General features: G+C 41.0%; 1 protein-coding gene across 5 annotated transcripts in view; it reads left to right on the top strand.

Moving 5' to 3' along the window:
- NFKB1 (nuclear factor kappa B subunit 1) overlaps positions 1 to 23,642 on the top strand; it is an 82,270-nt gene that overhangs the window by 12,907 nt on the left and 45,721 nt on the right. For 2 of the 5 annotated variants that reach the window (XM_032782939.2, XM_032782940.2), the window contains exons 2-5: positions 5,049 to 5,101; positions 9,108 to 9,192; positions 17,086 to 17,126; positions 20,173 to 20,271. In XM_032782939.2, coding sequence (XP_032638830.1) covers positions 5,057 to 5,101; positions 9,108 to 9,192; positions 17,086 to 17,126; positions 20,173 to 20,271 — 270 coding nt within the window. In that variant the 5' untranslated portion in view covers positions 5,049 to 5,056. Of the gene's footprint in view, positions 1 to 4,977; positions 5,102 to 9,107; positions 9,193 to 17,085; positions 17,127 to 20,172; positions 20,272 to 23,642 lie in introns of those variants that run through there. The other 3 variants (XM_032782938.2, XM_075066225.1, XM_075066224.1) reach the window with 3 other exon arrangements.

Raw genomic sequence — 23,642 nt, 5'->3', positions numbered from 1 at the left:
TTGGCAAAATGGTTTTCTAAAATAAAATAGCAAGAAACCCTTCTAAACAGGGAAGGTTGGCATGCATGTGCTCTGAAGAGGCTGTTAGCATCATGTTAACTTGTAATTGACTGCTTTAATGTAGTTTAGGTGGCACAGAAAATTTGAGAAGAGAGATCAGTAGCTGCTTAAAATGTTTTCACCAACTGTCACTCTTCACGTGACTAGGCTTTAGATGTAAAAACCCTAGAAGGTGTTATAGGGATAGTATTGGCATTGATCTTTCAAAACTGAGTTCTCAAGAACACCTAGACCATTTGTACTCAAACTGTGTAGACTAAAAGCAGAGACCATATCTCTTCTTGCAGAGTGGGATAAAAGAGGCATATGCTGTATGGGTTTTTTTCTGTGGTTTCAGGCCTCACTGAAGTATGAGTCTTACTCATAATTACGTTTCAAAACATGATTAGGTAGATCTCTGGGAATAAATCTAAAATTATTTTTTGTTTTCACTTTTATAAATAACTTTTGGATCATACTGTTTTTTTCATGTCTTTACTTCCTATTTGGATTTCCCAAACATTAGTACATGTTTGCTATATACATGTTTCCAGCAAGACCAGTGTCATGCGACCAAAGCTAATAAGTAAACATGAAGTTTAAAAAAAAAAAAAGGAATTTTGAAAAGCCCCAGTAGCTGCTCGAGAAGACCTTTGTAAATGTTTGCTGAAATGACTGGTAAACCAACACCTGCATCATCAAGTCTGATTTCTCCCAGACTAAGAAGTTAATATCAGGTTCTGCTTGTTCTCAAAAGGATGAATATTTTTAAAAAATCCAATCCCAGTCAGTTTCTATTGTGTATGCTAGTGTGGCTACTAATTTAGAGGAGAGAAATGTCTTTGCTCACCTTTTAAAATCCAAATCTGATAATGAGCCAGCAACAGTAGCTGGGAGGAATTGTCCACCAAGAAAGCAAAAGGCATAATGAAGATAGTATAAGCGCTTGCTGGCATTGTCTGGAAAGGCATGTCTTGTTTTGTTGTTTTTTTAAAAGGCTACATCATTTCACATATAGTCATCGAATACAGAGAGATATCTAAAATATGCTGATTTAGCTACAGCAGCATTCCTCAGGGTTTGGTTATTCTTATTGGCTCTTACTCAAGCATTAGTTCCAAGCCTTAACACCAAGTAATAGCTGACATTATATTCCATACTCTGCCCTCAGTTATATCCATGCAATCCCATTAGCTTCAGTATACATTGTAGAAACAGATATTTGTTACTTCATTATTTAATAGCAACAAAGCTGTAAATGACTTTTCTCTGGGAACTTCCCTGAAAGTGTCTAACCCTTTCCTCTTCCCCAGTCACCTTCTCCTACATCTAAAAATAACACTAAAGGGCAACACTTTCCCCTCGGCTTCTATGAAGTCGTACAGTAGCCACCCTGCAGTGGGGACAAGGACGTAAAGCAAAGACACAGGAATTCAGCCTGGATGGCATGGATCTCAGCCTGTGGTCCAAGGGTGTAAATGCTGTTCTTCTATCCTCCTAGGGAGCCGTCAGAGGAAAATTCCATAAGTTCAGAACTCCAGTCTCTTATGTGGGAATAACCCAGAAATGATTTCCCCCAAATTGAAAGAGTTTAAATTGTGCAGTCTTTCTCTTTCACTAGACACCTCTCTTTCACATCATACCTATTCATCTGCTCTGTACACTGGCTTCCCATAGAATATTGAGTTAAGTTCAAGGTCTCAGTCCTTATCCTCAAGGCACTCAGTGGCCTGGGCTCAGAATACCCAAAAGATCACCTGAGGTTCCAGGATGAGGACTGTGGTTGACAGCTCTCCTCCTCAGGTGTACTGGAATTTTCTATCACAAAGTTAAGGCTCGTCTGTGCAGGAGACGGAGCTTTTTGGGGGGCAGTCCTAAACTGTTAAACTGTCCGACAGGAACTGAGGACCACTACAAATTTCTCCATCTTCCACACCGAGTGCAAGGCACAGTTCTGTGACCAGGCTTCTCTAATGTAAAAACATAGCAGCGTATACATTTACAGAAATATTCCCTAAACAAAAACGCTATGCTGCACGTATAATTTTCTTTCTAGGAAGAAGTTGAGAGAGTGAAAGAATCACACGTGACAGGTGTTATGTCATTTAATATACGTGTGGAAGGTGCTCAGATTGTTATTCTCAAAGTCTCCTATTTTTGGTGATGTTATTGGCTTTGCCTCAATTTCTTGAATATATGGAAAACCTAAGAGATGGGTTAGAATTTATTTAGAGACCAAAACATCTTGTATGCTGGTGAAATGTTCTAAGGGCATTTTCAACACTACTTTGCTTTGAAGATGGATGAAATGCTTTTAGTTTGAAACAGAGAGTATATTAGTCATTTGGAGGGGATTGTTTTAGACTTCTTGGGGGTGAATTTTTAGCTAGTCCCTCAAAAAGCACTGAGTGTATTTACATACATAAAGCAGAATGTTTGCATGCCCAAGTCAGCATGTGTGTGTGTGTGAGAGAGGGAGGGAGAGAGAAAGGGTATTTAGTCGGTAGGGTTATATTCCTCTATAGTCCAGTACTGTAAAGAACAAAACAAAGCCTGCTTAGAATGCCTCATTGTTTGCGGTAGCTGTACTAATTTTAAACACATTTGTTGGAATTATTAATGATATAAATAAATAAAGTCTATTACACAGAAGGATGTTGTGTAAAGAGAGGCTGGCTACAGATGCTCTTTCTGCCAGGCTTTTTCTTCATAAAGGGTTATAACGTCAATAGCAAATTATAAAACATAATAGGAAAGACAATGCTTAGCTTTCTGAGTTTTGTAAGGTTATATAGTTGACTAACCGTGCTTTGATTACTGACATCTTGTTGTAATAATTAATCAAATACAATTTATTATTATACCCACTATTCATCTTTGGCTGAATACCATTTCCAGTTATTTGATACATGACCAATACTGCAACTAGACATTAGGTACACTCCCACTTTAAAAAAATCTCTCTTGAAAGTTGAAGTTAAGGGAAAAGCAAGTTTGTACTTGCTGTGCTAAGATGTAGTTTTACCGTCATGAACTCCTGTTTTCCCAAAGATGGCTTCTGTTTTTCCCTTTTTGATTTTCTCTCTTTTACAATGGTGCTGGAAGACTGAGCCACACTCCTTTGGACCCTGTCAACTTACCAGGTTTAATTTCTGCCCAAAGAAAGTACATGGATGTTCCAATTTTTCTTTTCAATGCTTTCCTCTCTAGTCATGTAAAGGTCACTCGGTGACTCAATTTTCCTTGCAGATTCTTAATCATTTCCCACATTTTGCTTGACTATAGATTTTCATAATTGGTTTTTAGCTCACTGGAAAATATTGTTAATAATCTTTGTGATGAAAGATGAGAGCCATTGGCTTCTGCCTATCTTTGTAAAGTTATTCTCCTTTATTTACAACATATGTTTGCATGTTACAGTCAAATGAGTCTTTTAGAGTTAATACAAGTCATTAGCTACATTGTACTCTCTACTCATACATTTCCCTGAGAAGTTTTTTTTTAAAAATATTTTAACATTATAAAGGAAATTTAACTACATTTTACAAAGTTAAATAAAAAAGTAGTCTTTAGTTACAATTAGACTAGAGAACTAGGAACGAGGATTCTGAGATTAATTTCGTAGCTCATTTCCTAGTGACTTGCTCTGTGGCCCTGGGAAAATTACTTGGGTCCACATTTCCGAAGTGTCCACCAATTTTGGGTGCCTCTCTTTGGGAGTGCTCACATTAAGATATCTGGAAAGTTAATTGTTAGAGGTGCTGAGCACCTGTAGCTCTTATTGGCTACACTTGCAGTTGTGGGTACTCAACACAAGTGGCAGTCAGGCCACAGATGTCTCACATCGGGCATCCACAATCAAAGGCATCCAAAATTAGTCAACACTTTTGAAAATTTGCACTGTACCTTCTTTGGCCCTCCATTATACTGTGCAGGATTTCTGTGAAACTTAATTCATGAATGTTTGTAAAAAGTTTTGAGATCTTTGGAAAATAGATTCTATAGATACACAATATATGATTATTGTTGCTTAAAATATGCTAATAGCTTTGCTTAAACTGCCAAAGCCCAGAATTTTCAGAGTAAAAACCAGGGTAAATTGATTTTAATCTCCAAGCAGAAAGCCTTGATTTAACTTGGTGATTTTCATCATCTTTTCTGTTTGTGCTTCAGTTATTTTTATAAAGAAAGATGCATTCTTATTTGTTGATATAACCATTAAAACCTATTTATTTACAACTAAATAGAATCTTTACATTAATCTTTTTGCTACGTAGGAGGATACACGATATCTGCATACATTTATTTAAGCAATTACATAACTTAATATTTTCAGATTCTTATTAATTGTACATTTTTAGTATGTTGGAAAATGGTGAATGATATATTGCTAATTTACTAGATAATTAACTTTTTGCATTAGGATGATAACTGAAATTTAATTAAAGCCAAAATAACATTTACTTTTTCATTTAAATATTTTAAGAGAGTATAATAAATTTGGGTTTTAACATATTTTGTATTAAATTCAGATTTCATTTTAAACAGGTTTATTTTTAAAAAGAAAAACTTATAATTTAAATAACAATAAAAAAAATCTGATTTTTTTTTAAATTCGTTTTAAATAAAAAAAATTGATTTTTATCCACCCTGGTAAAACAAATTCATTCCTGGTTTTAATGTCATTACAAGGGGAGATGAATGTTGACCCTATTACTTTGGGATTTTCAATTCAATGGGAGCTGAAAGCAGGAAACCCCGGTCTTTGTTCTGAGTCCCACCCTTTGGAGGTGCTGAGCAATTTTAAAGGTATCTGGGCAGTGGAGGATGTTGCTATTACAGTTGGATAGCTCAGAGATGGGTTGTTAGAGCTTTAAGAATGAATGCATGTGACTTTTCGTTTGAAAGCAGATTAATGTTATTTTGATACAGGTATTATTATTATTGCGTACTGAAAAAAATACGGCGGTCAGTGAACAATCATCCTCTTCGTGCTTTCATCATTTCAGCTCTTAAAATGGCAGAAGAAGATGCCTATATCATGGGAGTATCTGATCATCAAGTAAGTACTAACACACAGTTTATATGCTCTAAATGTGTCAAAAGCATATGAGTTTATTCTGTCTGGCTATCTTAGCTGTTTCTCATGTGCCCATTCCCATAGTGTCTAAACTTTCTATAGTCTGACAACATTAAAGAGAAAGATATCAGAATAAACCCATCTCAGTAAGAAGCCCATATCAGTAAAATGTAAATTTCTCCTACTGTAGGGCCTACCCTTTGACATTGTCTGTGGCTTTGAAAGAAATTTGTTGATATGATATTGACCGCAGTGTTCCTTCATTCACAACCATTTTGGTAGGACTCCAGAATTCCTGAACTCTTCAGTAATCCAAAATGACTTTAGGTCACTTTGCTTATAATTAATTCAAGTGATGAGAACTGTGCTTGATTCAAAGGCTCCAATTAAAAATATATTTATCTCCTAAGGCTTAACGTATGTAAATACATGCTAAATGGATTACATTTGACATTTGGATCTGGCTTTGCCCAGGGGAAGAATACAATATTGCTAGTCCCAAACTTTCAAAAAGCATGAGACTGATTTAAAAATAATGAGATTAAAAAATTATATTTAATGTTTTTTGTTTGCCTTCTGGTTTTGGAACTACTAGGGTACATGGTCTGCGGTTACATTTTTAAGCTTTTCTCCCTAGCCATGAGATCTAAAAACATACTTTTTTAAAATAAAAGTTCAGATTCTCACCTATTCACATGACTCCAGAGATTTAAGAATAACACCAAATATCGTGAAACTCACAATAAAATCACTAGGGTTGGTAACACTGAGAATGGGACTAACTTTTCTTACAGTACATAAAAAAAGAAACATAAAATCCTGGCCCCATTAAAATCAACAGCAAAACTCCCAATAAGTTCAGTGGGCCCGGGTTTCACTATTCAGGTCTATTTTCCCATTGAAATACTCATGTAACCCATCATGAGTGGCAGTGAGGGATATATGTACATATAGGAAGGGGAGAAGAGATCTCATAGTTCATGAAATCTATAGAGTTTAATTCTAAAATCAGAGAGCTCATTTGTGTACATAAATGCATCCCTGAAGAAAGCAGTCTGACTGAAGTCCTTTGTCTTCATTGATGGGCAGTCACCTTCATAGAATCATAGAATATCAGGGTTGGAAAGGACCTCAGGAGGTCATCTAGTCCAATCCCCTGCTCAAGGCAGGACCAATTCCCAACTAAATCATCCCAGCCAGGGCTTTGTCAAGCCTGACCTTAAAAACCTCCAATGGTTGAGATTCCACCACCTCCCTGGATAACCCATTCCAGTGCTTCACCACCCTCCTAGTGAAAAAGTTCTTCCTAATATCCAACCTAAACCTTCCCCCACTGCAACTTGAGACCATTACTTCTTGTTCTGTCATCTGCTACCACTGAGAACAGTCTAGATCCATCCTCTTTGGAACCCCCTTTCAGGTAGTTGAAAACATGTCAGCATCAGATCCTCTCAATTCTTCTCTTCCGGGCAGTACTAAATAATCCCCGTTCCCTAGCCTCTCCTCATACGTCATGTGCTCCACCCCCCTAATCATTGTTGCCCCTCCTCTGAACTCCTTTCCAATTTTTGCCACATTCCTTTCTTGTTAGTGTAGGCCCCAAAAGCTGGACACAGTACTCAGATGAGGACTCACCATGCCGAATAGAGGGGGAATGATCACGTCCCTTATCGCTGGCAATGCACTACTCTTATACAGCCCAAAATGCGTTAGCCTTCTTGGCAACAAGGGCACACTGTTGGACTCATATCCAGCTTCTCTGTCCACCCTACCCTGTAAGCCCCTTAGGTCCTTCTACTGCAGAACTGCGTTCCTCGCCATTTCGTCCCTAGTTCTGTTAACAGTGACTGGATTCTTCATCCTAAGTGCAGGGCGTCTCGCATTGTCCTTGTTGACCTCATAGGTTTCTTTGGCCCAGTCCTCTAATTTGTCTAGGTCCCTGCTGCTATCCTTATCCCTAGCCCTCCAAGCATATCTACCCTCCTCCCAGTGCGTCATCTGCAAACTTAGGTCGAGAAGTGCATACCTGCGGAATCATTAATGAGTATGAACAAAACCAGCCCCAGGGACATGACCCTTGGGGCACTCCACTTGAAACTGCTTGCCAAACTATACATTTGGAGCCATTGAATCACTACTGTGGACCGGACGGATCTAGTTCCAAGCCTATCCAGTTCTCATAGTCCATTCATTCCAGCTCCATACTCTTTAACTTGCTGCCAAGGATACTTTGGAGGACCGTATCAAAAGCTTTGCTAAAGTCAAGGAATAACACATCCACTGCTTTCCCCTCATCCACAGAGCCAGTTATCTCCTCATAGAAGGCAATTAGGTTAGTCAGGCATGATTTGCCCTTGGTGAATCCATGCTAACTGTTCCTAATCACTTTCCTCTCCTCTAAGTGCTTCAGAATTGATTCCTTGAGGACCTGGTCCATGATTTTTCCAGGGACTGAGGTGAGGCTGACTGGCCTGTAGTTCCCTGGATCCTCCTTCTTCCCCTTTTTAAAGATGGGCACTACATTAGCCTTTTTCAAGTCATCCGGGCCTTCCCCCGTTCGCCATGAGTTTTCAAAGATAATGGCCAATGGCTCTGCAATCACATCCGCCAACTCCTTTAGCACCCTCGAATGCAGCGCATCCAGCCCCATGGACTTGTGCTCATCCAGTTTTTCTAAGAAGACAGTGAAAGCCTTCACCTACTTATCATGGGAAGGGCCCTCCCTGTCTTTGTTGACCATAGCTGAAAAGGATGAGGAAACAGTCACTGACTTGCGATTACAATGCAGTTGACTCCAGTGTTTTCCCCTGCTGAGGTCAGTGGGTCGGGACACTGCTGAGGGAGAGAAGAAAAGCATGGAAGGACTGTTGAAAATTCTCAAACCCTATCCTTAGAGCTGAGAGCAGAGCTTGCACAACAAGCTGCCCCTATGGGTACAGAGGGAGCAGACTGGAGCTGTGGTGGTCACTAGACTTTTAACTGGACAGCTGTGTATTCACCACCAGTGAGCTGTCCCTGTGATCCTGTACTGGCAGAGTCAACCCAACAATTTGCTCTAAACTAGTGGATTAATTGTGATGAAAATACAATAAGACTTGCTGCTTCTATGTTAATTGCTAGATGAATAACAAGTACCACATCATCCAGTCCAGGAAGAGTCTCTCTTCTGTCATATTAAATACCTTCTGGAGCAAACGTCTAGGTTTATAAAGAGGTTCTGTTTACTCATTTTTATTTCACAGGGACTTTTTTTGTTTTGTGCTTATCCTCCAATTTGAAAAGCGATGAATTTAGTTGTGGTACTACTTACAGTAGATCAAAAAAGCTGTTCTTAACTATATTTTTTTAGTATTCAATGAGAACTTTTTAAGTTGAGCCCACGGAAGCTGCTCGTTTGGTACTGTCATTTTAACGTGGTGTGTCCCTTGTGAATATGTTTTAAACAAAGATGATGGCTAGATGATGGTTAGATAAGGGGATCGGGAGTTGGAACTTTTTAGCTCTGTCATTGACTCTGAGCATGACCTTGGGCAAGTCACCTGCGGCTAGATGTTCAAATGCTTAGTGGCCTCTATTGGGGCCAGATTTTCAAAAGAGTTCCACTTCCAAGCGCTTTTGAATGTTTGGCCTGTAGTGCATGTACACTAGCACTTTGCACTGCTCAGTAACCCCTTTCCATGCTTGCTACAGGTTACACTGGTCAAAATGCTAACCCCTGTCTACACTACCAGGTCCACAGGAGCTAGCACTAGTGGAGTTGCACCATTACAAGATGCATCAAGGAGTGTTAGTGTGAACAAGTCTTTAAACTCTCTGAGCTTTGATTTATCCCACCTGTGATACAGGAATAAGAATGCGTACCTATCTCAGAGGTATATTAGGAGTCCTAATTAGTATTTTCAAAGTGCTTTGAAATCCTTCCCTGAAGGATACTGTATGTGTAAAAGTATTTTGTGTATTAATAATCATTATTTCCATTTCAATACAGATGTTTGCAATGGATCAGTTCATGGGAGTGAATGCACTATTTAATAGTACAGGTTTCATTACCTCAGATTTACCACTACGAACAGGTAAGAGCCACTGCTATTTGGTCATAGTGATTTATCTTCCTAGTGTTTCTTCCAATTGTGGGGGGGGGCGGGATATCTTTCAAAGAGGACTGTTTGTTTGTATTTATTATGTTCTCTTATGAAATATCTTGAAGTTTTTATCCTTACTTCCTCATATTGTTGTTGAAATGTCAGATTTTAAAACACCTTTAAGAATCCCCCCAACCTCTCTTCACCTGTGAGAAGAATCTGTGACTGTTCTTCTACCAAGGATAATTCTGTGCCTAAGTATAGAAACTGAATGTTTTAGCCAGTTAAATGTTCTGATTGACCAAACATCAATAAATGATGTGTTGAATTTTTAAAGGGACAGTAGCATTTTTAGACGCCTCCAGTTGTTGTATTGCCTGCATAGTGTAACAGATACATTTTTTGCATGCTATCTTGTGCTGTGTTTCACTTGTTGTAGTTGTTTTTAAGGGGATATGTTTCTCACTAATGAAAACTAGAATATATTCAGCTTCCTGTATTATTTGAATCTGTTTTCCTTCTCAGTGACTTCTGTATTTCCGGTAAAGTGTCAGGTTGATATTAAAAGCACCTAACAGTTTCCTGAATGTTGACACAATGTTGAAAATGCAGAGCTAACTTCTGGCACTTCCCCCCCCTGCAACCTCTGTAAAAAAAATAATGAATATTATGAGTCAGTATGCGGATCAATTATCCCTAGTGTGGGACCGATTTAGGAGTGTTGAAATCTCTTGGCAGAGATCAAGAGAAGAATAAACATATATTGATTAATATTATCTGGTAATTTGTTCTTGGAGGTTTTTTCAAATGTCATTTGTCAATATTACTTTTAATTTGAAAGTAGGAATCCTGAGCCTCCCCTGTCTAGTCTGTTGGATTAACAGATTTGGAAAAGAAAACTCTGAATCCTTATTTATCAATAATGTTGTGAGAATTTTTCTCTGACCTATTGTTAATGTCTTTGCTGCTCATTCTCCACTGCAGCTTACATGCTGTCATCATGTTCTGTTGATGATCCATTTAAATCCACATTCAGTCAGGACATATCTGGTACTTTTGGCATCACAAGTTGCTTTTTATCACAGAAAATAAAAGTGCAGTTTGTTGGATGCATTTGCAAATATGACAGCAATAAAGGGCATAAAAGTAAAATCCTTGTGCAGAGAGCTGTGTAAATCCCATTTAAACTTAATTTTAAGGGCTTAAGTAATGCTTCTCTGCACAGGGTTAAATTTCACCCTAAAAGAATAATATATAATTATTTTTGAGAATGCCGTAGATGTTAGGAATTTGTTGTTACTTTAGCATGTCCTATTGTAAATCACTCTGCTTTTTCCTAGGATGAGTATGAATACATTAGGGTCAGGAATTGCTTACAGTGCAAGTGATATTGTTTCAAGAGAAATTATGTATCTGAGCAGCAAATCTCTTAACTCGCTAACATTCAGTAAATGGATTTTGCCATCAGTTGGTATAGCAACATTTTTTTATTAACACAGAGTGGAATTGGCCACTAGGATTCAATTGCAAAGCCTAGAGGCTTGCTGCAGAACATACCCCTAGTTTTTTCCCTCCAACTTCTCCAAGTCTCTGTGAGAGACATCTGCTTACTCATTTGAAACAGTTTTAAGTAGCAGGTCCTAACTCTGGCCTGATCAGTGTTGCACATACCTCTGGGTCCTTCTGCCATGATATGCTTCTCACCACATATAGCTTTTTAGTTTACCTGATAATCTTCACTTAACTTCTTGAGTAATGTCACCATAACAAATCATGGCACATAACTTGCCTACTGTTCTTTGAATTGTGGTGTTTTCACTGCTCTGAGTCTGCCTTTTAGCCACATTTTAATATGGTATTGTGAGATGGGATTATATTTTAACCATTGAAAACAGGAACTAATACTCTTCTATATTCAGTCTAGATTACTTGCAGTTTTGTCTTGGGATTTTCAAAAGTGCTTATTCTTGGTTTAATTCAGCTCTGATTGAAATCTGTGTGGTTGTTACAATTTACTTCAGTCAGACCAGAGTTAAGGCAACACAGAGTGCTTTTGGAAATCCCACCCTATTTTTGTTTGTTTGTATGTGTGTGTGCCTGTCTAAGAAAGTGATCCTCAAACAGGCCTGAGGAGCGTCCCTGGTAGTCTTCAAAATCAAGCACTTTGACAGCCACGTAGGGAGAAATTGAGGTGGGGGTGTCCAAGAGAGAACTTATCTCTCACAAAGTGGTCTGCCAAATAAAGAAGTTGGAGAACCAAGTCGGCTAATATCTGCCATTGATGCAGCTCCAGCACTTATATCTTTCAGTCAACCATGGACAATGGCTGAGTTACTCTTTTGACAAGGAGCAGGTTTAATGTATAACCGTGGGTTATAGTGCCATTTGAGCATCATTTAAACAAGTAATAAACAACTAAGGAGTTTAGGGACTTTCTGACAAGTAGGCGTGCGTATGTTTGTAAATATAATGCAATGATGTCCTGCTGTCCCTCCAGCTTCATTCTGACTGTCTGAATAATACACTGCACTGCTCACAGGGAGCACTGGAATGCATTCTGCCCTGGAGACAGTGTCTCCAGCAAATCCTTGCTGTTTAGGGGGTCGAGGGAGCACAGTCTACGACACCCTCGTAAGAAGAAGAATTTACTCAGCCAGTGTGGCAAGCCAGCCCATTCTAGTGTGGAGTGGAGGGGCAGAGCTGTACCTCTGTTCATCCCTAACCCCCCACCCCTTTTTTGGCAAGTTACACCCAAAGTGCAGGGGCTGCAGTTTTGGCTGGTTCCCCACTGCCTCCTTCTCACGGCACAACCATTCACAATCTTTCCCACAACATATAGAAAAAAATGTGTGCAGCGGTGTAACAGTTTGGGGAATATGTCTGCATAAACTTAAGAAAAGGTGGGATTTTATGACCTCTATTCAATGCGAATTAAAACTTCCATTGTACGGCAAAAGACAGACCATGCCTGCAGATCTGAAGCGGGGCCATTAACAATTGAATATCTGCACCCGGCAGCTGACAAGGACTATTATCTTACTAATGATTCTTACCCACTGAACCCTGCCCTATGCCCGGCAACCATGGGGTGTGTGCTGGGGAATGGAAAATCCCCAGGAGAAGGGCAGAAGGAGAAAGGGGTGACAGACTGATTGTAAAAAGAGACATGCTCTCTAAGCAGGGAACACATACCACCACCAGAAAGAGAAGACACGCTGGAGGAGAGGGGCAAGACAAGCTTGCCTTTTCCCAGCAAAATAGCCAAACCCCAAAAGAGTCTCAGGAGTGAGGAGGACTCTGATGGGGAAAGGGATTGCATAGCAGTTTTGTTGTCTCACCTAGATCTATACCTCTTGTCCTCTCTCTGAGTAAAGTGTGTGTGTGTTAAAGAAGTTCCTTGGCTTTAACTGTCATGTGGTCCCTGAAGAGAGAAACTATAAACCAGAGTGCCCACAAGGTTAGACCTCTGGGAGGGGCGTTTATAAGCTCCAGGGGCGATCTGGAGGGCTGAGGCACTGATTCAAGGATGTAGGCATCTGGTTGGTGGGATCCCACTGCCAATGGAATGTCAGACAGGAGGTGCTCACCTGGGAGTGCACCTGAGTGACCCAGAACTAGAAATAGTGGTCAGTCACTGCCCGGACTGCAGCACATGGGATCCAAAGGTTGGGTCCAATACAGCAGCCTGGTCACCATCCAGAAGTCAGGGCTATCTCAGGGGCTAAAATTAATTGTTTCAGGCACTAACTAGCCAGGCGGTTGGCTAGGAAAATCCACCGGTCTTGCAACTCTGCCAGCCTTGCCTGGGTGAAACTCTCCAATCTTACAAACCCCATTCTCCTTGGCATTTCTATGCTGGGAAGGATTAAGGAAGTGGCCCTATCCTGAAGATTGGTACTCCTCCAGAAAGTGTGTGCAGGAGCAGGCTCTGAGCGAAAAAGGAGGAGTGTGTAGCAGTGAGAGGTGGCAAGAAGCATGAGGTCTGTGACTCAAGTGTGAGAGGAAGGAAGGAGAGTGAAGAAACATAGCAGTTGAAGGCGATGAGGGAAGTAGGCCTATGACTCAAGCAGGAGGGCAGGTAGCGAGACAGAAGTTAGTCTGAACTGAGTGCGGCGAGAGGAAGGAAAAAGAAGTTAGGTAGATAAGTAAGTTCAAAATCAAAATGTTGCTGGTCTGCCCCAAATGTATTCATGTGAGGTGGATGTTAATTTCAAATACAAAGCCCTCCTGTTTGCAGCGGGAGGTCAGGCAAATCATGAGGAATTGTGATGTTAGAACTTGGCCTTCTGTGGGAGTGAAATTCATCCCTTTGCAGAGTGAATTTCATCCAAACAGCGTAGAATTCTGGGCAAGATACACTGACTATAGATTATGCATTTTGAAAATGTAGGAGTGCAAACAAAGGTTGACATATTTAGTGTTTGATTTGCTGCTGTGCTTTTTTGTGCCCGATTAACATTTATACATTATTCGTTTGTTAGAATGAAATGTGCAGGAGACAGAGCTTTCTTAATAGCTGGTACCAACTTGTCAAAAAAAAATCTCTCATGAACTGAAGACCATAACGAGTCTCCACACCTTCTGCTCCAGCACACCTCTTCAATGTGCCTATATTCTCAAAGCAGCTTCTACATATTAAAATAATCAGAACTCAAAAACTCTTCTCTAAACAAAACACTCGACTGCACACATTCTCTCCCCTGGGGAGATTTGAGAGAAAAAATGACCCACCCAGGACAAATGTTAGCCACATTGTTTGATGCATTTCTGGAAGGATTTCAGACACTGTAATGATGAACATGGTTTAAGAACTTGTATAGAATAGAATAGAATCCTTTCTAGCATTCAAAATAAAATGACTAGGGCATTAATGTTTGAAAGTCAATTAACATGCTTGCTCTTTATTTTTAAATAACATTTCTAATAACACATAACAGTACTACATCATGACTTCTTTCTGCAGGGTTTTTTTTTCAGTCAATCAAGTTCAACAATCTAATCTTTACTGGTGATAAGAAGGTGCAACTCCAGGCCTACTTTGTTTAAATAAAGCTATGATTTATGTAATCTGACTAGGCTATAACAAGCCATTATACCAACCTTCCTGCATTTCCGATAGCTTTTTCTTAATTAATTAATATGTGAGGCGTCCAAAGTCATGTTCTGCCTTGGTATTTTTGTCTCTACTATTAGAACGTAGTTCAAAATGGACCCACTGTTACAGACAAAGAGAATAAGCAAAATGGTATATCGCTCTATATCTATTAAAACTTTTAGTAAACAAAATGTTCAATTGTGTTCTAGAATGTCGGCAAAATGTTTAATTGCATAGGAAGAATATAAACCCAGTTTCCATATTTGTTACTTTGGCCAACTTAAATATTAGTTTGTTTTATAGTTAGTTGCATTTAAAAGGAGCTTTAGATTCCAGATTGTCATTGCTGACCTTTGTAATATATCTTTGGCATAAAGGCAGTTGCTGAGTCAACTGATTTTGACAGATAAGCAATGAAGGATCCTAATATATCTGCCAGTTAGAGTATTTACCAAGATTCCCTCTTTTGAGAAGATTGTGTGATATCTTTATTTAAGGAATAAAAAGCTATTTTACTAAAATTGAATGGTCTCAGTGCCTGGGTCAGACATAACACAATCACACTACTACAGATAAATGAATGCTATAGTATTTCAACCAGTCAGTGAACATCAGGTTGCAAAAAGATTAATGGTACTCTTCTAAGCTGCCCCCACTGGAGATGTCAAAACAACATGCCACTTGTGGTGGATTGTGCAGTTGTTCAGAATATGGTCATGCATGCTCTGATGAGCTCCTGGATCTTATCTCCTCAGTGGGGTATGGAAATACCCAGAGGCTCTGCTAGATTACTGTGGTTTGGCTCATTTTGGTGAGGTTCTAGTGTCCTGGCGGGCTCTGTTAGACTTTTTGGACTTGTCTTTCTCTTGGCTGTTGAAAAAAAAAAAAAAGGTGATGGTAACCACTTGTGGCACCAAAATGATATACAACTCATAGAAGATTGTGCAGATCTTCCTAAAATTATTCTTTTATTACAGACTTTGATAAACAGCTGATTGTTAACTTTATTAACATTTAAGTGTTATCATTGCTCTTATAAGTGAACACCTTGTTAAGATGAAGGGGCAGTTTACACCTCTCAGAACTGTTTTTTTCAGGCTCTCTGAAACTCATGAAGGCATCCCTCCATCAGTAACACTTGTTTCACATTATTAAAATTATCTTCACAGCCATAAGGGCAAGAGATGAACTTTCTCTTTTCACAGCTGAGAATCTGAACGAGATGGCAGGCAGGGGTACTCCTTTGCTCCATGTACCTCCCTCCAATTTAAGCCCTGATTAGACAGAATCCTGTGCTCAGATGCCATGCAATGAATGACTTCAGTGAGAATTTCGCACGTAGGGCCTGCTCTAAGGCCATTGAAGTCAATGGAAAGATTCCCGTTGATTTCAATGACCTGTGGATCAGGCTTATTAGGATCAAATTGACCTCTCTTCAGAAGACCAGCATGAGCCTTTGCATCACTTAGGTTCTCAAAACAGGGCTTAGCTTAAGTAGGATTTAAGTGGTGCATAGACCTTCTACTGGCCCAGTGCACAGGGATGGATTTAACCAATTGCATCTGATTATGGACCATTTAAGTCAGTTGGAGTCTGACATTGTTAGTCGAGCAGACCCATATACCTGATATCAGAAACTGGCTCATGAGTAAAATTTTTGAAAGTGGATACAGGACTTAGGAGCCTAAGTCCCATTTTCAGGAGTGAGTTAGGCACTTAGGACAGGATTCGTGAGGGGGACTTAAGGACCTAATTCCACTTTAGTAAATCTAAGTTCAAAATTTAGATCCTCAAAAATCTGGCTCAACTGCATCTAACCCTCTAGGTGACCAAAGTCCCTAGGCACCTATGTTTCCACTGGGAAAGTCCCCACGGTGCTTACATTTCTGGCAGTTGGCAAGTGCACAGTCACCGGATACCACCAAGTAGCTTGGCACCTAACTCACATTCTATAAACGAGGCATTCCCCAGCCTATCTTGCCTGTGGGACCTGTTCTGGTGGACATGCTCAAATGCTGCTTTAGAGCACAGGATCAGGCTTGGGGCGCACAAAACTCAGCCGTAGGAGGAGGTGGTAAAGTATGAAATACTAAAATAGTCATTAGAGCAGAGACTGGAACTTGTGTCTCCTACATCCCAGGGAAGTGCCGTGTTAGTCAACCTCTCATTTTCTCTGGTGCAGTGTAAGGAGCCTGGGTGCATAGCTCAGGATTGTGAATTCCACTTGCTGGCAGGATGCATTGCAGGTCTCAGCCTTAGCTCCCTTTGTGAATCTCAGCCTTTAAAGCCTAAGGCTATGTCTACACTGCACACCTAACAATGACGCGGCTGTGCTTCTGCAGCCGCGCCATTGTAAGGTGCACTGTGTAGTTGCTCTTTATCCCCAGGAAAGAACTCTCCTGGTGACAAAATAAAACCACCTCCAACAAGGGGTGGTAGCTTTGTCCATGGGAGCGCGGCTCCTGCCAACGAAGCGCTGTCCACACTGGCGTTTTTCATCGTTAAAACTTTTTTGTCATTTCGGAAGGTATTTTTTCACACCCCTGAGCGACAAAAGTTTTGACGACAAAAGTGCCAGTGTAGACAAAGCCTCAGTCCCAGTGAAAGTCAATAGGATGTCAGCTCCTGAGTGCCCAAGTCACTTTCAAAATAAAACTTAGGTTCTTAGGCATATTTGAAAATTTTACCCCATGTCATTTTAGAACATCTAATTTAGCCCTCTGACTTCTTATATGTGATGCTGATGTAAATCAGAGGTTCATTATTATTTTTCTTTTTTTATTTATTAGCAGATGGACCATATCTTCAAATTATAGAACAGCCTAAACAGGTAAGAGGAATACTGCATTTTGAAAATCTTTTGGGTAGTTGTGGCAGCATATTGTCTGAGTACTGCTGTAATCCAAGATGGAGGGATACTGAATGACCTATCTCACTGTAAAGCATTTTGAACTAATAAGAAGTGTGGTGCATTATTAGCTGGGTTCTGTTTTGTTTTTTATGCTTTTATAGCAAGATTGTTTCCTGTTTTGTTTGGTTCTTATCTCTAGTCATCTGTCTGGAAGTGTCACAGGGCAAAAAAAGTCTGAGGGATATATTAAATGTATTTTACTAAAGATAGAAAACATTTCCATCTAGGAATGAGTGTTAAAATAGATTATAATAGGAAAATATCCCAAAGTTTTAAACAAATATGAGTCAATGAAATATTTCTGGAAAATTTGTAGGTTTTTTTTCATATTTCTTGCTAAAATGAAAATTAAAAATAACAAATATAATGGCCGTTTTCTGCATTCTTTCCAAAACCCTTGCAGGAAATTTAACTCATAATTTGCGTAGTGCTGTGGGATTTCTTTTGTCACACGCTTGGTAATGCTGAATACCCCAAGAATAAATTAAGGTAATTTTGGGATGCAATTTTTGTACAAGTGTAACACCAACAGTCACTCTTCATCAGCAAGTGGGATCAAACCTGAGACCTCAGTGCGTGAGCCTCTACTGCATGAGCTAGAAGCCACATGGCTTTTAGCTAAGGCTATAGTAAACTCATTAACTCTAAGTGGTCTCAGTGCCACTAGCGGGGACAGAAACCATACCCAGGAGATGTGTGGGTTACAAAAGCACAGAGCAACACTACTTTTCACTCCTCTGTCAGTATGATTTTCATCTCACTGCACTACTTGGACTTCATGCAGATAAAGTGTATGGGAGTTGCTGGGGATGGAAACCACCTTTCCATCCAGGGCAAAGGTGCAAAGTGTTCACTGTGACTGATACTCCAGCATTTCTGTTGGAATTGTGGCTTCAGCCCTTCTAAAGCATTTGCACATAATCCTACATCCAGTGATTCCTCCCTTGGCCAATACAATACTGAGGCCCTTTTCCTACCCCTCCCACACAGTCACATACAAGGCCAGATTCTGATGCTCTTGTGTGGGTGCATAGGGAGATGGAAGTGACCAAAGATTGCCCCACCACAGGCACACCCCGTGTAAAGGCCTGTCACAATACAATCTGTGCACTCGGGAATGCAGTGACTGCTCACTCCATGCACATCTAGAGACATACATCAACCCAAAGGAAGTTCGGAGGAGGTGGGTCCCTGACCCCACCCCTAGCTTTGCACCAGGCTGGCCTGGCGCACCAGGGGGGTGCACGCTGCACTCAGTGAAGTGTGCATGTTCCGTGCACCAGGAGCTCTGGGAGCAATTCTGCTTCTCAGGTAGTTCTAAATCATCCCAAACCCCAGGCTGTGCCTTAAATACATGATTGGGTCTACAGTGTGCAATGGCTGTAAAATGGCCGCGCCACCCATGGATCCCATTGTGAAGAAGCCCAAGGGTCACCAGACAATTTAAGGTTTGTAGTGCAGCTGTGTGGGCTGAGCCATGGACAGAGCACTGGGCAGGCAGTCTGCTCACCGGCTCCACGTAGGTCAGTCATGGGGACAGGACAGTGCTGGGTAGGGAAGGTTCTACAGGCAATTACATGGATCCAGTGGCCTTGGCAGTTTGCAGTGGCTTCAGTGTGGCTGTTCTGCAGCGTTCACTCTAGGTTCAAGAATGAATTTCAGCCCTGGCTGCCACAACCCCAACCCCAACTTGAGCGCTTCACCAGCAGAAAGCCCAGTTGCTCTGCCTTAATGCGTTGAAGTGAAGTTTAACTTTCATGTTTCATGATTATCAGTCTGTTCTGTGGGTATGTGAGTGAAAGTCAAACATTGTATAAGGAACAAGTATTTAAACAGCTAGATATTGCGGAGGCTTTGAGGTTGATTACTCATTTTAAGAGTAATTATGTGAGCATTGTGAATAACTGTGGGCTGACAAACACTGACATTCAGAGGAACCTGGTGTGAGATGTCTGCAGCCTGATTCTGCCAGGCAATTGTTGTCTGATTAAGGCTACAACCGTATAGTTGACGCTACTTGGCAGACTGCTGCACTGCCTAGAATCACAGTGAACTCAAAAGAGCTCTGTCAATCACAGGATTGGGGCCTAAGAGGGGAAACCTTCTTGACAAAGAGAGGTAGTGCCATTTGTAATACTACAGTTAAATGTGTATTAACGTTTCTTTGTAGTGGATCCTATTAAATACTACTCTCTCCCAAATCCCCTCTCCCAAGTGGCTTTCATTTTCAGTAGTTTTTTTCCATCCCTGATATGTCAATGACTATAACAATTACTTAGAACCATCTTGTTTAAATTTCTCTTTGATAGAATAAATCCTTTGAAATTTTATATGTTTATTTACTTCACTGGGGTTATGCCAGTGTTTCTCAAACTGGGGTCACCGCTTGTGTAGGGAAAGCCTCTGGCAGGGCAGGCTGCTTTGTTTACTTGCCCCATCTGCAGGTCCAGCCAATCATGGCTCCCAGTGGCCGCGGATCGCTGCTCCAGGCCAATTGGAGCTGCTGGAAGCAGCGTGGGCAGAGGGACTTACTGTCCGTCACTTCCAGCAGTCCCCATTGGCCTGCAGTGGTGAACACTGGGTTATGATGATTTATACATTTTGAGGATCTGACCCATGTGTCTATTCTTAACCTTAGAATCACAGATAAATTGTGTTATCTCAGATATGATGGTGTAGTTATTGTTGGTAAATCCTTCATCCATCTTCTGACTGGTTTCTGGGGTGCAAAGAGATCTCTGCACCTAAGTCCATTTAGTATAATCATATTAACATTGGGAGAAGAGATTCCTACTGCCGCTATGTGTGTGAATGAGAATAAAACTCTTTGCCACCCATGTAGAAGTATCCAGAGAGTGTTTCAGGAATTAGCAGCCATAACATTTCAATTTGTCAATGGATAGTTGTTTTGAAATGATGATTTTCAAAGTGTTTTTTTTTTTGTTTTTTGTTTTTATCTCCACAGAGGGGGTTTCGTTTCAGATATGTGTGTGAAGGGCCATCACATGGTGGACTTCCAGGTGCTTCTAGCGAAAAGAACAAAAAATCATACCCTCAGGTCAAAGTAAGTTCATAAATTATTAATTATTTAACAATATGATTGCGAGTGCCATACAAAAAATCCTTACATAGGATTGGTTTGTACATCACCATAAATCTATTTGAAGTTATTGAGATGAACTGTGTATTTCAATGCCAGTTTTTAAACTGAGAGACTGCAATGCACATAAATAAGACACTAGCTGGTTTTTTGTTTTTGGCAAGTGAAAATCCATCCTGTGAATTAAAAAGAATCTGCTGAATGTTTCTGGTCCTTCACACTCCAAGCTTGTGCGGTTGAACTGCTAAGTTTTTAAGAGCGGAAATTAGTGCAGGGCTTCTGAAACTACTTCCCCCCCCCCTTAAGAGAAGAGGTAGGTAATCTTTCCAGATGTTTGCTTGTGCTCACTGTTGTGGTAGTGGTTGAAAGCACATAATGCAGCTAGTGCTCCTGGGCCCAGGTTTTTAAAAAATGACTGCCTAACGTTATGCTCAGTGCAAAGACAGATTGACTTTAGTAGGAGTTGGATCAGGCTTACTATGCAGTATTTCCTAAGCAGCTTTGTCTTTATTATTAAAAACCATCAACCAAAGAAAAATACCTATTCAAATACAATGTCAGGTTTGAGATTATGACAGAACTAAAGTTAGGAAACCTCCAAGCTTAAGGCTTCCTCCGCATTCACGTTTTCCTTGCATTGCCGGGGAAGGATATATACTGTATTTTATCTTGAGCTTTCTGAGCTCATGAATTAAGAGCCATTAAGTTTAGTGAAGAAAGAATTAATGTGCTCTTCATGAGGTAATATCTAATGCAGTGGTTCCCAAATTACCCGTAGCAATACCACTCACAAAAGTCTCTATCAGTATGACAGAGTGTACTTTCTGAATTGTTCCATTAGAGATTTCTCCCTTAAGAGCGAGAATTAATAGCTTTTAATTCATGAGTTCTTTCCCCCTTCCTGTTCCTTAGCGTGCTGAAGGTGAGCTTCTGTGCTGGACTGTGCTCACCATCCATTCAGGTGCATGTGCTCTATTCTTCTGTGAATCTTGGGAGAGACTAGGGTTTGGAACAACTATATCTCCACCATGAGTTAGAATGAGCATCACTCAGTGTAACCAGCTCTGGCTGTTATAACCTCGAATGTTAGTCTGGTGAATTAGAAATCATAGATTTAATGTAGCCTTGCAAAGCTATTCTGAAAATTTACCAGCTCTGGCAAAGAATCTACTCACTTTCCCTTTCACATGATGATGGTGATGAGACAATGAACAAGATTTCATTTCCAGGTTTAAGTATAAAATTACTTATCCCAATAGTGGGATCTTTGAAGGCTTATCCAATATATCTTGATAATTTATAAGATTTAAACTGATGGAGTACATAGTAATATTGGAGCTCAGATAGTAGTCTATGCAATGAGAAGCAATGTGTGGAAAGGATTTAGTCAGAAAACAAATTAAAAGACAAAAAGTCAAGTAATTCAGTCTTTCCCATGGGTCCCATCTGCGTTTTTTTTTCCTGGTACAAGTCACCGCCCAGCAAAACCTTGTGGGAGAGGCTGGCAAAGGAACAAAGTAAGTTCCTCCTGGCCGCTGCCCGTTAGTGCCTGTTTTTGATCCAAGTTGTGCCAGTAAAGAGAGACGTGTTTCACTCCTTTTCCTATCAGCCTCTCTTGCGTTTTGTCAGAGCCTTATTTCCTCTTGACAACTGAGCTGATCTCGAGGAACCCAATTGAATATTCAGGAACAATAGTCTATAAAAAATAAAGAGGGAGTGCCAGAACCTTAGATGTGCTACTGCGGTAGATGTGAATCACTTCTGATGTGCACAGCTGTCTTAAAGCTTCTGCAGGAGCCTTGTCCAGCTCAGCACTGGTCCAGCAGCAATAATCTATGCTAACTAGCGATAGCACCTACAGGCCATTCTGGCAGCCAGAAATTGCCAAGACATAGGGAAACCCCTGCAATACCACCATTTGTAGAATCATAACATTGTAGCTTTTAAGGCCAGAAGAAGGAGCATTACGTTGACATAGTCTGACCTCCTGCATAACATAGACCACAGGAACTTACAGATTTCACCCAGTTATTCCTATATGAAGTGCAAAACTTCCAGCTGAGCTGGAGCATATCTCTTTGTGTAAGTCTACACTGCAAAATTAATTTTGTTCAGCTAACCCCCATTAGCTAACTCGGGTTAAAATAGCTGTGAAGACATAGTGACTTGGTTTTTAACTCTGGTTAATGGCTCATGTTAAAGTCCATTGGTGTACCTGGGGTTGAACTAGACCTGTTAACTGAGTTAAAAGCCAAGTTGCCGTGTCTTCACTGATTTTTTTTTATATAAGTTAGCACCCAGGGATCTGGCACTTCAAGTCTATAAGAAATAGAAATCATAATCCAGCATCTCAGGGTAAGCCGGTTATGGGACCACCTCCTAAAACAACAGACCATCCCCACTCCCTGGACCGCAGGTGTTGGTCCCCATCACTGCAGCCTTGGTCCCCGGTTAGAAGGCAGAGACACCTGAGTCATGATGCCGATCCCTGTATCCATGATACTGTTGGTCATCCCGCCAGAGTTCGCCACTGTGTAGATCTCTGTCGTCTAGGCAGTCTCCCAGGTGTCGATCCCCCTCAGTGTGGGATCGTTCCCGGTCATGACACCGGTCTCCAGCTCCCTGGTACCGCTTTTCACCCCTGACACAGCTGGCACCCAACTCAGCACAGTGCCGAATCCGATGCGGTAGTGATACAGAGGGCCCCGGTGACCAAGGGGAAACCGCCCCTCCCACTGCCATGCAGTCATCTTCTTTGTGTCCAGACAAAGCGGTGGTGGGCCCCTCGCAAACAAGCAGCTCTGCCGACAACTTCAAGGAGCACCAGGCCTTGCTCAAAAGAGTGGTTGCCAACCTGAACTTGGAGGTTGAGGAGTTAGCGGAGGAGTCCGACAACTCTTTAATGTTATATCCTCCTCCACCTGGGCCAGGTCACGTTGCCCGTCAACCCAGGGGTCCTTAAAATTGCCTAGTCTGTGTGGCAGACCCCCTCTTCCATTCCCCTTACCTCCAAGAGGGCGGAAAATAAGTATTATGTCCCCATAAAGGGGTTTGAATACCTGTATACCCAGCCTCCAGCGGGATCCTGGTTGTGTCTGCTGTCAATGAAAGGGACAGGCAGGGACAGGCGAGCGGCACACCGAAAAATAAAGATGCCAAGAGGCATCTGTTTGGCTGGAAAATTTATTTGAAAGCCAGCCTGCAAGTTCGGGTGTCTAACTATCAGGCCCTGCTAGGCAGGTACAACTTCAACCCGTGGGACTCCATCACAAGTTCAAGGAGGGCCTTCACAGGACCGAGCCCAGGAGTTCGCCACCTTGGTGGACGAGGGCAAA

This window comes from Chelonoidis abingdonii, chromosome 5, assembly GCF_003597395.2.
Source record: "Chelonoidis abingdonii isolate Lonesome George chromosome 5, CheloAbing_2.0, whole genome shotgun sequence".
Lineage (NCBI taxonomy): Eukaryota > Metazoa > Chordata > Testudines > Testudinidae > Chelonoidis > Chelonoidis abingdonii.
This window is presented reverse-complemented; position numbering and strand designations above follow the sequence as displayed.